The sequence below is a fragment of the Antechinus flavipes genome, chromosome 1 (assembly GCF_016432865.1).
Source record: "Antechinus flavipes isolate AdamAnt ecotype Samford, QLD, Australia chromosome 1, AdamAnt_v2, whole genome shotgun sequence".
Lineage (NCBI taxonomy): Eukaryota > Metazoa > Chordata > Mammalia > Dasyuromorphia > Dasyuridae > Antechinus > Antechinus flavipes.
In genome coordinates this window covers 288,675,869-288,690,297 of record NC_067398.1, presented here as the reverse complement: position 1 = coordinate 288,690,297, position 14,429 = coordinate 288,675,869, and the positions used below count along the sequence as shown (strand labels likewise).

At 34.0% G+C, this 14,429-nt stretch overlaps 1 protein-coding gene across 2 annotated transcripts in view; it reads right to left on the bottom strand.

The window, feature by feature from the left end:
• The window catches only part of SPTLC1 (serine palmitoyltransferase long chain base subunit 1), a 114,901-nt gene that overhangs the window by 87,090 nt on the left and 13,382 nt on the right, over nucleotides 1-14,429 (bottom strand). The window contains exons 3-6 of one of the 2 annotated variants that reach the window (XM_051962393.1): nucleotides 9,505-9,599; nucleotides 7,426-7,519; nucleotides 6,622-6,694; nucleotides 5,110-5,384 (exon numbers count right to left, since the gene is read on the bottom strand). In XM_051962393.1, the coding sequence (XP_051818353.1) occupies nucleotides 5,377-5,384; nucleotides 6,622-6,694; nucleotides 7,426-7,519; nucleotides 9,505-9,599 (270 nt within the window). In that variant the 3' untranslated portion in view covers nucleotides 5,110-5,376. Of the gene's footprint in view, nucleotides 1-5,109; nucleotides 5,385-6,621; nucleotides 6,695-7,425; nucleotides 7,520-9,504; nucleotides 9,600-14,429 lie in introns of those variants that run through there. The other variant, XM_051962391.1, reaches the window with a different exon arrangement.

Below are 14,429 nucleotides of genomic sequence, written 5' to 3'. Positions count from 1 at the left end.
CAGTTACAAGTAATAATCACCCAAAATGCAGCCAGCTGGTAAAAATGCAAATGTTTATTTTCTCCTTCCAAAATAGCCTGGTTATTTGAGGCCTATCTCTCTGCTTGGTTCTAAGAGCTCTTGCAGCTTTGTCCTTTGCTTCTGCCTCGGCTTTCTTCAGCCTCCACCCAGCACAAAGGTGAATCTGTCTTGCCTCTGAGAGAGGGCTTGTGGGCTTCCTCCCAGAGTGTTCCTCTCCGACCCCAGTCAATGTTCCGAAGTAACTCTCTTCCAAGAGAGGGCTTCTGGATGAACTCACTTGACACTCCCCTCTCAATCTAATTCACCTGAACTCTCTTGACTGGGCCTCTGTCTGCTTCCTATATCTGAGAGAGTGGGATTATGGGTTTTCTCCCATAGTGCTCTCTGGCCCTAAAAGCTTCAAGGGAGATGTGAATTTGGATATCTCATACTAAACACTGAAATCTCCCAAACATGTAAACTCCAATGAGTACTTAAATACTTCTTGCTTATATGAGCTCTCTAAAAGTGTGACCACAAGCATTGTTTCTATTAGTTCTACTTAGTACCTTGTTTCAGGTTCTGGCCCAAAATATCTCCTTGTAAGATCAGATCAATGATACTGAACCATGCTAAATTAGATAAATTATTGTCTCTATCAACTCTAATGACTTAACAGTTTGTAAAGATTCCAACATCTTTTATTATCTGTAATACTGGTCTTTTACATCAAAAAGAAATAACTGCTTTGGAAAAAATAAGTTAAGCAACATAAATCCTGTGCCAAGAACCAGAGATGCAAAGAAATTGGTCAACAAATATTAACTGTTTACCATGTACCAGGCACTGTGCCAAGTGCTGGAAATATAAAGGCAAAAAACAGTTCTTTCCCTTAAGGAGTTTACATTCTAAAGAAGAAGACAACATAACTAGGTAAATATATACATCTAAGACACATACAGTACAGTTGAAAAGCAAAGTGAGAGAAGGGATTGGGAAAAGCTTCCTACTAAAACAACTAGGTGGCACCGGAGATAAGAGTTTTGAGCCTGGGAGTCAAGAAGACCTGAGTTTAAATTTGACCTCACATAACTTCTTAATTATGTGACCTTGGAGTAAATTATTTAGCCACTCTTTTCCCATCTAGGATTAAGAATTAAATAAGATAATAATTATGAAGTATTTAGCATAGAGCCAGGAACATAAGTATTATATAAATGCAAATTATTATTTGGTACAGAAGATGAGTTCTGAGCTGAGTCTTGAAGGCTTAAAAAAAACTAAGAGTTAGGCAGAGGATTATAGATATGGGAGATTCAGGGACAAGAAATAAAGAATTATTTGTTTTGAACAAGTAAATCAGTGTAAGTGGTATGCATATGATGTATAACATAATGTATAATATTCAATGAGGAGAAAAATGCAGTAAGAATGGAAAGGCAGGTACCATTTTAGTTCAGGTTACCCTATCCTTTCAGTTCTTAGTCTCAAAGGCCATACTTTCCATCCTATCCCCACCAATTAATTGTTGTTGAGGTACTTGAAGAATACAATATTCATTACCCACAAGTAATAGAGATCAACGTCAAAGAAGACCACTCACTTCTAGGAGTGCACAAAGCCAGGATCTAAACAAGATTTCAATTCAGGATGATTGAAAAAAATTAAAAAACAAAAAACAAAAAAAAACAAACAAACCAAAAAAACAGAAGAAAATATTAATGATAAAGAAATATTATAGAGTCAAAGATGCCCAAAGCATAGGCTCAGAGGAAATTACTAACTTCAACTACAAGGAAAATCTCCAATAAAAGTGCAAACTTGGCAAAAATTCTAAAAGACATGAAGCAAAAGTATAAAAATACCCATATAAATGAAATAAGAAAGGGGAAGGAAATGAGAGCTCTAAGTGAAAATAATGGAAGCTTAGGAGGTAAAACCTTGGTTAAATAAATGAGATCAATCATATGGAGAGCAATAACTCCATAAAACAATAAACCCTAGAACAAAATTGAAAGACTGGAAAAAAATAATATAGAAAATGTAAGGAAATTACAATAAAAAACAAATGATTGGGAGCAAACAAGGTAGCACAGTGGATAGAGCACCAGTCCTGGAATTAGTTCAAAATCAGCTTCACACATTTCATACATGTTATCTGTGTGACCCTTGGCAAGTCATTTAATCCCAGTTGAGTGGCCCCCAAAAAAACAAAGCAGAGAAAACAGGGAAAAACTTAGGGCAAATGGAGAGTGGTAAAAACAAATAATTGGAGCAGAAATGGTCTTCCTGGGAGGATCTGAGAAGATTTGAAGGTGTCAGAGGAGAGGTTTGGCCTTGTGGGAAGTGCAAACACCTCCAGTAGTTCCCCAAATCAGACAGTGGCAAGCCCTTGAGTTACCTGAATTGGGAGATAGCCTGGACCTAAGTCATAGGAATTTTCATCATTTCATCATGCAGCTAGGTATGGATAGAGCACCACCCCTGAAGTCAGGAGATACTGAATTCAAATCTGACCTCAGACACTTAACACGTCCTAGCTGTGTGACCCTAGGCAAGTCACTTAACTCCAACTGCCTCAGCAAAAATTAAAAAAAAAAAAAAAAAAAGAATTGGGTGAGGGGACATCTATGAAGGAAACCTATAGGAGACCAAGAAATAATAAAACAAAATACAAAGAATGAAAAAATAGAAGAGATTCTGTGACATACCTCTTAAGAAAAACAACTGATCTAGAAAGCAGATCAAGAACAGAAAACAAGAATAACTCGACTACCTGAAATCTATGCAAAAAAAGAATCCTGACACCATAATACAAGAAATAATTGAAGAAAATTGTCCCAAGATATTAGAACAAGAGGGGAAAGTATAAATAGAAAAAAACCCACCAATCACCACCTGAAAAAGATTCTATGAGAAACCTACAGGAACATCATAGCCATATTTAGAAACTCCCAGCTCAAGGAGAAAATATTAAGAGCACAAGGAAAGAAACAATACAAATACAGAGGAGCCACAATTAGAATCACACAAGACCTAGCAGCAATAACATTAAAAGACCACAAATCTTGGAACAATATATATCAAAAAGCAAAAGGACTGAGGTAGCACTTGAAAACATAATACCTAGCAAAGTTAAGCATAGTCCTGAGCAACCAAAAAACAGACATTCAAAGAATTGCCATATTTTCAGGATTTTTTTGTCAAAACACTTGAACTTAATAGAAAAGTTGACATACAGAACCAAGAGAAATATAAAGTAAACATCAAAGACTAATTTTAAGGGAATCAAAATAAGGACAGACTTTTTAATACATGGAAATGTAAACCTTATGTCTAAGATTGTCACTAGCATCTAGGTAGTTCAAAACAAAGACTAGGGTAGACCTGAGTATCTAAAAAAGCAAATTGTACAGGACAAGGCAAAAAGAGGAATTATGTCATATGAATGAGGTGCATGAGGAACTGACCCAGAGGAATTGTGTGGGGCAGGAGGGATGGTAGTTCTATAATTCTATTCTCATCAAGAATGGGTTATAGAGGGTATAATTACATGCAGAGAGAATGAGAAAGAGAGAAAGAGAGAGAGAGAAAGAGAGAAAAGAGAAAAAAGAAGGAATAAAGGAAGGAAATAGAAGTCGTTTAAATATAAAAATGAGGAATTGATAAATGATTCAAGGATATGAACAGAAGAAATTAAAGCCATTTCTAAGCATATGAATGCCTAGAATCACTAGACTCTAAATCACTATTGATTAGAGAAATGCAAATTAAGACAATTCTGATGTACCACCTCACATCTCTCAGATTAGCTAAGATGATAGGAAAAGAAAAGACAATGATGGAGGAGACATAGGAAAATTGGGACACTAATGCAATGGCAGACTCTGTGAACTGATTCAACCATTCTGGAGAGCAATCTGGAATTATGCCCAAAGAGCATACCGTTTGATCTAGCAGTGTCTCTGCTAGATCTGTAACCCAAAGAGATCATAGAGTAGAGGAAAGGACCCACATGTGCAAAAATATTTGGAATAATTCTTTTAGTAGTGGCAAGAAACTGGAAATTGGATGGGTGCCCATCAGTTGGGGAATGGCTAAATAGATTATGGTATATGAATATAATGGAATATTATTATTTTATAAGAAATGATGAGTAGAATGATTTCAGAAAAGATTGGAAAGACGTACATGAACTGATGCTAAATGAAGGGAGTAGAACCAAGAAAACATTATATACAGCAACAAGATTATACAATGATCAACCGTGATGGACTTGGCTCTTTTCAACAACGAGGTGAAAAATCTATTAAAATTCTGATGTGCTCAAAAAAGTTGACATGATTATTAGAGGAAGTTACACTAAAAGTTAATTCTTATTCAGTCTTTTCGGTCATGTCTGACTCTTTATGACTCCATTTAGTATGTTCTTAGCAAAGACATTGAAATAATTTGCCATTTGCTTCTTCAGCTTTTTTTTTTAATAGATGAAGAAACTGAGGCAAACAGGATTAAATGAGATGAATCTTTCTTTCTGGCTTCAGTCCCAGCACTATAGCACTGTGTCACATTGCTTACTTATATTAAAAACAGACTTGATTAAAAAAAAGGAAAATATATTATGTCTAAAAATACCATAGACAACATCAATATTTAAGATACATATGTATCTTAAGCTACAATCTCATGGAGGACAAAAGGCTCTGCTAAAAGCACAGAAAAAATACTCTCCTACAAAATCTTGGGAAAATCACTAATCTATTTCCATGAGCTGCAGCAGTAGCATTTTAAAAAAGATTTTATCACCTTTTTCTGTTCCTTGTCCATGTTTAGTAAAAGTCCTCTAACAAAAATTTTCATGTGTTCTGTTTGCCTTAAAGGAGAAAGAGAAAATCTGAGAGAGTTGCTGCTGATTTCTTAAAGGTTCTAAGGTTTTGCTTTTATTTGGCATAATTACACTGTAACTTTCCTTTTTATTATTATTTTTTATTAAAGTTTTTTATTTTCAAAACATATGCAAGGATAATTTTTAAACATCGATCACTGAAAAACCTTTTGTTCTAATTTCCCCCCTCCCACCCCTTCCCTTCAACCACGCCCCTAGATGGCAAGTAATCAATACATGTTAAACATGGCAAAAATATATGTTAAAATCCAATATAGTCATACGTATTTATACTTTTATCTTGCTGCACAAGAAAAATCAGATCAAAAAGGGTGAAAAAAAAAAAAAAACGAGAAAGAAAATAAAATTCAAACAAACCACGACAGAATGAATGAAAATGCTAAGTTGTAATCCACTCTCAGTTCCCACAGTCCTATCTCTGGGTATATAGATGGCTCTCTTCATCACAAGATCACTGGAACTGGCCTGAATCATCTCACTGTTGAAAAGAGCCACGTCCATTAGAATTGATCATCGTATAATCTTCTTGTTGCAGTGTACGATCATCTGGTTCTGCTCATTTCACTAAGCATCAGTTTATGTAAGTCTCTTTAGGCCTTTCTAAAACCATCCTACTGATCGTTTCTTACAGAACAACACTATTCCATAACATTCATATATCATACCTTATTTAGCCATTCTCCAACTGATGGGAATCCACTCAGTTGCAGTTTCTAACCACTACAAAAAGGGCTGCCACAAACATATTTGCACATGTGGGTCCTCCTTTAAGATTTCTTTGGTTTATAAGCCCAGCAGAAACACAGAAACACAAATCCTCAGTTTGATAACCCTTTGGGCATAGTTACAATTGCTCTTCAAAATGGTTGGATCCATTCCCAATTCCACCCACAATGTACTAGTGTCCCAGTTTTCCCATATCCCCTCCAACATTCATCATTATCTTTTTCTATCATCTTAGCCAATCACAGAGGTGTGTAGTGGTACTTCAGAAATGTCTTAATTTGTTTTTCTCTGATCAATTCCACTGTAACTTTCTTTACTTATAGGTCTTTAAATCTAAAATATATACATTCAGCTACAAAGTTTAAGTATTAAGCTGATACCTGATGATTTTCTAATGTCAAAGATGTTTCAGTTTCTGGTTAATTATTCTGTCAAAGTGAAGATTTTTGGTCACTTAATGTCTTTTCTGAGATACAACCTACTTTTATTACTTATAAGGAAAAATAGTATTTTCTCTACCATATTTTTAGTGTCCCCAGTTCATTTGATTATAACTGTATACAAGTTCTTTTATACATACATTAATCTTATAAAGCTTAAAAAAAAAAATTGACAGCTTACAAAATTTTGCTCTGAGCCTATCCCCAGATATAAAGAAATTCACGTTTCCTAATTATTACTCCTGAAAAAGGACATCTGACCAAATACCACATCAAAATTTAGGTTTACAGGTTCATTCATTTCAAGTTATAGTCAACTTTGTACTAAATATAATGTTTTATATACATGAATCACAATTTCATTCTAGAATCAATTATAAATATTAAGGTAAAAAAAGAAGTGAAAGTGTCCATTTACTTCAAATACAATAATTTCAATGAGTTCCTTCAGTGCCTTCCTAAAATACCAGGAAAACTTAATACAAAAGTTTTAACTCTATGGCAACTTGAAAACTAGTGAATTAAAAAGAATGTGGAAGATATACTTACCAAATGTGCCATAAAATCCCCTAGGTCCACAAGTCCCAACACCATATTTTTTTAGAGATGATAAAGCTGCCTCCTTTATAATTAAAAAACATTTTAAGAAAATTTAATGAATGGAAATGGACCCTTATTGTTTAATCAGAATAATTGATTATAAATATCCCAATTTTATCTGTAGTTTGAAATGAAAAACACTAAATGTGGTCAGTAACCAAAACATACAAAAAACTAAATTAGCTTAAAGCTCAATAACTAAAGCTCTCCATTCCAAGAAAAAACAAAGTAACTACCTAGAAAAATCTAGAATTACAAATTATTTAAGACTAAACATATAATGGTCTGTTTTTTCTCTCCAAGCAATGCAAGTACACATTATTTAGTAAATCCAGATTATTTATCTCTACTCATAAATTACAAATAGAAAAAAACCTTAGAGACAGATACCTTAAAGATTAAGAAATCTGAGTCCAGAAAGGGTACTAAATTAATAAGCCAGATTTTAAATCTAGGCCCTATGACTACTTCAGTGCTTTTGCTGCTACACTACGTCTAACTAAGCCAATGAAACAAAGCTTAACTAACATAACTAAAATGTGCTAAAAACATATAAATTAAAAAACAACTGGAAAAAATTTGACTAACTTTATGATCAGTATATAATAGGATCATAGATTTAAAGTTGAAAGAAATAACAGCAATAACTATCTAGTTTAACCTTCTTATTTTATATACAAGAAGCATGAGATTCAAAAGAGATGTTAATTGTGATTTATTTTAGAAATCAACATTATCAGTAGTTGTATTTACCTTTACCCTAGCATTATCCAAAAGTCCAAGAAAATTAAAAGATGCAAAGTTTATACATTCCTTTCCATTCACCACAATTTTATGGCCCGGGGGGCTAAGAAAAAAAAAAAAAGAAAAAGAATTTTAAAAATACAAATCCATATTTTAGAGACACCAAATACCACATCATCTTTTCCACTGACCTCTATCTGCATACTGATATTCATTTTCTCCCAGAAAACAAAAATAAGAGTATCTGACACTTAAAAGGAATTTTAAATTTTGTTAAGCATCTTGTATAAATCATTTCATTTGTTCATCAATACAATACTGTAAGTACTTCCATTATCCCCTATATCTTAAGAATGAAAACATCAGAAATTGCCATCTTCATCCACAGAGAGAACTGTAGACTGAAAGTAGATCAAAGCATAGTATTTTCACCTTTTGCTGTTGTTGTTTTTTCTTTTTCATGTTTTTTCCCCCTTTGTAGCTGGTTTTTCTTGTGCTGAATTATGAATCTGGAAATATGTTTAGAATAACTGTACACATTTAACTTATACTGAATTGCTTGTCTTGGGGAGGGGAGAGGAAGAAAAATTTGGAACACAAGATTTTGCAAAGGTGAATGTTAAAAACTATCTTTACATGTATTTGGAAAAAAGAAAATACTGTTTAAAAAAAAAAAAAAAAAAGAATCAGGGGGCAGCTGGATGGTGCAGTGGATAGAGTACTAGCCCTGAGTTCAGGAAGACCTGAGTTCAAATCTGCCTTCAGACATTTAACAGTTCCTAGCTGTGTGATCCTGGGCAAGTCACTTAACCCCCATTGCCTCAGCAAAAAAAAAAAAAAAAAAAAAAAAAAAAGAATCAAAACAGCATACTGAAAAGTTATAAATTTCAAATATACATATATATCTAGCCTTAATCAATTAACAGTTTACTACTTCCTAGGTATAATGTATATAATGTTCCTACATTTTATTGTTCTGAAAAGAAAGGAAAAAGTATATTAAGTTAAGTAAACTGTTTGCATTAGCTTTAAATCCAACTTGAGATAACAAGAGTTTTTTGTATCCTGGAAAGAATTTGACAATTGTGAATTATAAAATTATCAAAAAGACCAAAACAAAAAGGATCAGAGGACATGTTTCTTAGGAGTTAAGCAGTTTTTCAAAATTAACAGTTAAAGGAAGTCAGAGAAAAAGGGGCAGAATAAAGTTCCATTTTCTAAAAGGGACAATTTAATTTCAAGGAATTCAGAAAGCAAGCATGGATAAATGGATGAAATTATAGAAATAGCATGTATCTGAATACAGCTTCATTAAGACAAGCTTTTTTCCCTCAAAAGCTTTATAAGGCTTTTCTTTTTCTCAAGTGCTGAAGTCTCTTGCCAAAAAAAAAAAATACTATCCATGGAGTAACTAGATATTTTCTATGTAGAAAGAAATATGACAAGTGAATGCCACTGGAGAAAGAGCTAAGTAATATAAAATGATATCAGAACATTTTTACTTTTAACATTAACATTTTTACATCAGAACATAAATACTTAGAGAAAGATTCAGGATTACTTACAGTATAAAGATTTCTTTCTCTCAAATACTTTTTCTACAAATTAATATCAGTTTATAACTTCCATACTTCCTCTGCCTGTTTCCCAAATACATGTCATATGAGCTGTAAATATATCGAACCACAACATCCTATTTCTAGCTTTTATAGTCACTATTTGAGGACCTAACCTCACTTTCCTAATTCTCATTCATGCTTCATTTTTTTCTTCTACATCCATTCTTCAAAAACAAAAGCACCTGAGAAATATAGTGATTCTGTCAACTTATGTGCTAAAAGAATTACAATCTACAAATATCTCTAAGAATAATGTACCACAAGGATATGTGATAGCAGATGATATATCTATTGATTAACACATTGGAAATTACACACATACCAAAAACCCCCCCAAAACAAAGATCCTCTTCTTCCCAAAAGCTAACTAATACTACATTTCAGATGAATTTCCAGATAAATTTCAACAAATGCAGCAACTAAACTGGAGATTTTTAAAAATCCTCTAGAGTAGCCAAACTGTATTTACCCTGAAACAATGTTGTAATTAAGAGCAGGATGGTCTTTTGGAACAGGAGGAACAAGAGGTTCTGGCTGCCACTCTTCAATTAATTCTTCCTTTTCCTATAGGAGAAAAAAGGCAAAATATACAACAATTTATAGAAAAGGTTGCTTTATAAACACCAGAAAATATTTAAACATAGTATTTACAATATTTTAAAATGTTAATCATAAGATTGTGCTTGTATTTGAAATATATCACATTAAAGCATAAATATTTATAGCCAAAATATTATAATTCTTTCCTTCCTGCCACAATCATTTTGATACTCTTGGTCTGAAAAAAAAAAAATTTAAATAATGAAGTTATTTTCAAAAATAGACCTGATTTTACTTCAAAATAAATTAAAGTCTATTGCTTCCTTCCACAATTACTGTTGTGGTAAAACTGCTATTATTACCAGACTTACTCAGGCCAATCTTCTCTCCCCAGGCTTTTTCCAAAATTGAGGTTCATCCCACTTGTACCCACATTAGCAGATTAAGATTCCTCAAAGAAAGGCTACAACTTTCTCTCAGGATGCATTTCTTATCACTCTAATTCACAAGAACTAATCTGTGTGCTTCCCATTTACACAAACCAGCCAAAATGATAGCATTAACTCAGAAATAAGAAATACTACCAGGATGCAAAGTGAAAATATTTATCACATAACAGTCCACTCAAAAACCTGCTACACTGGATCATACTTTCCCAGCAATGCACACATCATTAAATAAGGAAGAATGAGTACAAATGACAGAACCCACAAATGAGGCACATTAAGTAGGAAAATTTGTATTCCCAGGGCAATTGGGCATCAAAGCTTGATGTTCTTAGTTCTTTTGAGTCTTTTTAGGATAGAATTGTCCTTCCTCTATGTCTTTCTATTGGGATAAACCTGCTTCTCTGATATTCACAACCATTAAAATTGTGTTAAGCAATTTTAGAAAAGTAGTTCATGTATGGCTGTAATCTGTGCCCTTCCTCTTGCTTTGTTTTCTCTTTTCTAGCAATGTAGGCTAGCCTATTACCTCTCAAAATTGAAGATGAACAGAAAGTAAAGCAATCTTTTCCTAACCTCTTCAAAAGCAATTTTTTTTTTTTCCTGATCAGCCTCCCTTTATCAGAGCTTTCTTCCAAACAGATTAGTTCCTCATATCAAGAGGAACTTGTCTGACTAGTTGGTCTCAACCAGGATATGCTCTTGTAATCTTCTAGGCTCCACTAGCTTCTGATTGTGGTGTTCTCTTCTTTTATATAACATATGATGGTTCTCTGGGAGAGCAGGTTTCTTGGGAAGGTTTTCTGGAGGCAGCCTTAGTTTCAGTTAAAAGTAATAATCACTTTAAATACAGCCAGCTGATAAAATCCAAACGTGTATTTTCTCCTGTTTCTGAATCTTCTTCCTGAGGCCCGGTTAGCTTTCTTAGAGGCCTATCTCTCCTTGGTTCCAAGAGCTCTTGCCCCTAATCTTTTGCCTCTGCCAGCTTCGGCTTCTCTTCTTCCAAATGTCTCCAGCCAGCACCAAGGTGAAAGGTGGAATGAATCTGTCTTGCCTCCAAGAGAGGGCGTGTGAGCTTCTGTATCTCCCAGAGTGCCTCTGTGTCTGTCCCAGAGTGCTCTGTGGCCCTAAGAGCTTCTTGCTTATATGAGCTCTCTAAAGGTGTGAACACAAGCATTGTTTCTATCAGTTCCACTTAGTACCTTGTTTCAAGTTCTGGCCCATAATATCTCCTTGTAAGATCAGATCAATCATACTGAACCATGCTAAATTAGATAATTATTGTCTCTATCAACATTAGAGTTAACACTTTGTAAGAATTCCAACATCTGATGTCTTGCTTCCATAAATAGGTTCTCTCATCAGTTTCTATCTTTTAAATCCCCAGCTTCTCTTCTAATTTTTCTCTTATTTGAAATCAAGGCTTTTTCATATGAGCGAGATAAACCACCTGTAACTTAGTTTAAGAAATCAAAAATACTCATTTTTATCAGCTATAACACAGGAAAGTCTTGGTTATCAAGATTTCTCAGCTTTCAATCTCAAAACCCTCAAATAAATCAATTCCTAGGTACAGACCACATTTGCCTTCATTATTTCCTTTAAAAAAAACTTCTTAAAGAGCTGTTTACTTTCAGGTCCTCAGAACTGTCTATGCTCAAGTACTAAGTGGCTCCTTTTTTTTAGTGTTTTATACAAATGTCCTTTCTTGCCTTTTTTTTTTTTTTTAATTTATGGAATAAAACAACTATTTCTTTAACACAGTACAACAAAAATGACTGTATAACTTGCTAATTCTTTCAAATAAACAACAAAATAATCATGTAAATTTTTTTCTTCTCCCAGACCCCCCCATCCCATGGCTACCATTAGACACAAGGAGGCATGCACATATATATATATGTATATATATATGTATGTATGTATGTATGTATATATGCATGTAACATTTCCACATCAACTAGATCAAATAACACCCCTAGTCCCCCAAAACTAAGACAAAGGGCTTGTTTTCAAACAACAAGAGGCATGTATTTAGCTTCATCTAACTGCAATAACAAAAAAGATAGCTATGAAAAACCAGTTCAAGAGCTACTAAAAACTGAGTAAATTGGACTTTTGGGAAACAAAATGGTAGAGTAAGCAGTAAATCACAGAAACCCTCTCATATTCTCCTCCAAACAACTATAATAGAGTGCCCTGAACCAAATCCTGGAAATAGAAGAACCAGCAAACAGATGGGGTAAAACAATTTTTTAGTCCAAGAATCTTGGAAAATCAGCAAAATGGTCTGTTTAACTCAGACAAAAAGGGGATGCAGTCTAGGAGTGGAAATATCCCTAGCCAGCAGCAAACGCCATTTAAGCAAACTGGGGGGAGATCTAGAGCAAAGAAGCAGGCAAAGGCCAACACCAGGACTTTGAGCATGTCTCAGCATAACCAGGGAACAACAGATTCCAACTCTAAGAATTGCCTCATGCTTCGACATAGCAAACAGGCAATTTTCAGAAGCCAGTCAAATAGCCTGGGGGAAATATAGGCTCACAGACCTCAGCACATCCCAGACACTACCACTACAGACCCTGGCTGTGCAGCAAGGTAAGCTGCTAGACCCCTTTGGCCTCCAGCAGTGCCAATCAGTCCCTATCTCATCCACTCAGTATAGCACCAGATATGAGGTTGCATGAGCACTAAGTAAACAGTCAGGGTCTACAGTCGCTGGCACAAGAACCCTGAGACAGTATCCCCTCTATCTGGGAAACAGAGCTCAAATGTAAAAGAAAAGAAAAGGGCCAAAAAAGATGAGCAACAACAAAAAAAGAATGTGACCATAGAAAGCCATTAAATGGGAAGAAGATCAAAGACAAAATGCAGAAAAGGACAACAATGTCAAAAAGCTATAAGCAAAAACCCCAAAGAACAATAGGAAGTGGTCTCCAGCCCAGAAAGAACTTAGAGAAGGGCTCAAAAAGGAGCTTAAAAATTATATGAGAGGTAGAAGAAAAATTAGGAAAAGAAATGAGAGTAACACAAGAGAATTATTTTTTTAAAAAGTCAACAACTTGAAAAAAAAAAAGAAAATGATTTAAAAAGTAGAAGCGGTGAAACAGAAAAGGAGATCAAATCTTTAAAACTTAAAACTAGACAAGTGGAAGCTAATGACTATATGAGATATCAAGAAACAATCAAATTCAAGAAAATGAAATGAAATGGAAGAAAAAGAAAAAACTTCATGGGCAAAACAACAAACCTGGAAAATAGATCCAAGAGAGAAAATGTCAAAATAATTAGACTACTGGAAAGCCATAATTAAAAGAATTTGGAAAGCATCTATCAAGAAATTATCTAGGAAAATTTTCCTCATATCCTGGAACTAGAAGATAAAATAGATATTAAAAGAATTCACCAAATACCTCAGGAAAGAGATCCCAAAACAAAAACACCAAGAAACATTATAGTCAATTATTATATTATATCAAGGAAAAATATTGCAAGAATAATGAAATAAACAATTTACTAATTTTTCCTTTATTATTTTATTTCTATTTATACATGTATATTAACTTTTAAAACACATACTTCTTTATGAATCATCTTATCAGAGAAAAATCAGAACAAAAGGGAAAAACCAAAGAACAATAGGAAGTGGTCTCCAGCCCAGAAAGAACTTATAGAAGGGCTCAAAAAGGAGCTTAAAAATTATATAAGAGAGGTAGAAGAAAAATTGGGAAAAGAAATGAGAGTAACACAAGAGAATTATTTTTTTAAAAAGTCAACAACTTGAAAATTTTCCTCAGGAAAAAAAACAGATGACATTCAATCTCCACAGTACTTTTTTTCTGAATGCAGATGATGTTTTCTATCCAAAGTTTATAAGGATTGCCTTGATCACTGAACCACTAAGAAGAACCAAATCTTTCCTTGTTTATCATCACTCAATCTTTATTATGTTATGTTGTTATATACAACGTATTCCTGGTTCTGTTTGTTTTGCTCAGCATCAATTTATGTAAATCTTTCCAGGCCTTTACTATTCCATTACCTTCATATGCCATAACTTGTTCAATCATTCCTCAAATGATAAACATCTACTCCTTTTTCCAATTCTTTGCTACTACAAATATTTTTGCATATATAGTTTCTTTCCCCTCCTTTATGATTTCCTTGGGATACAGAGTCAGTAGTGGAACAGCTGGGTTGAAGGATATGTGTAAAGGACCACATAAACAACTTGCTATTGTGTGTAGATGTTTAGAAGTGGAAGTATCCCTACACAGCAGCAAACCCCATCTAAGCAAACTCTGCTTTAATTACAACACAGGTTGTCACTGCAGACTGACTTCTCAGGAAGGTCAAAAGGCCTTGAGGAGAGGGAGGAATGGGGAGCTGAACCAGACATTGTTAGCAG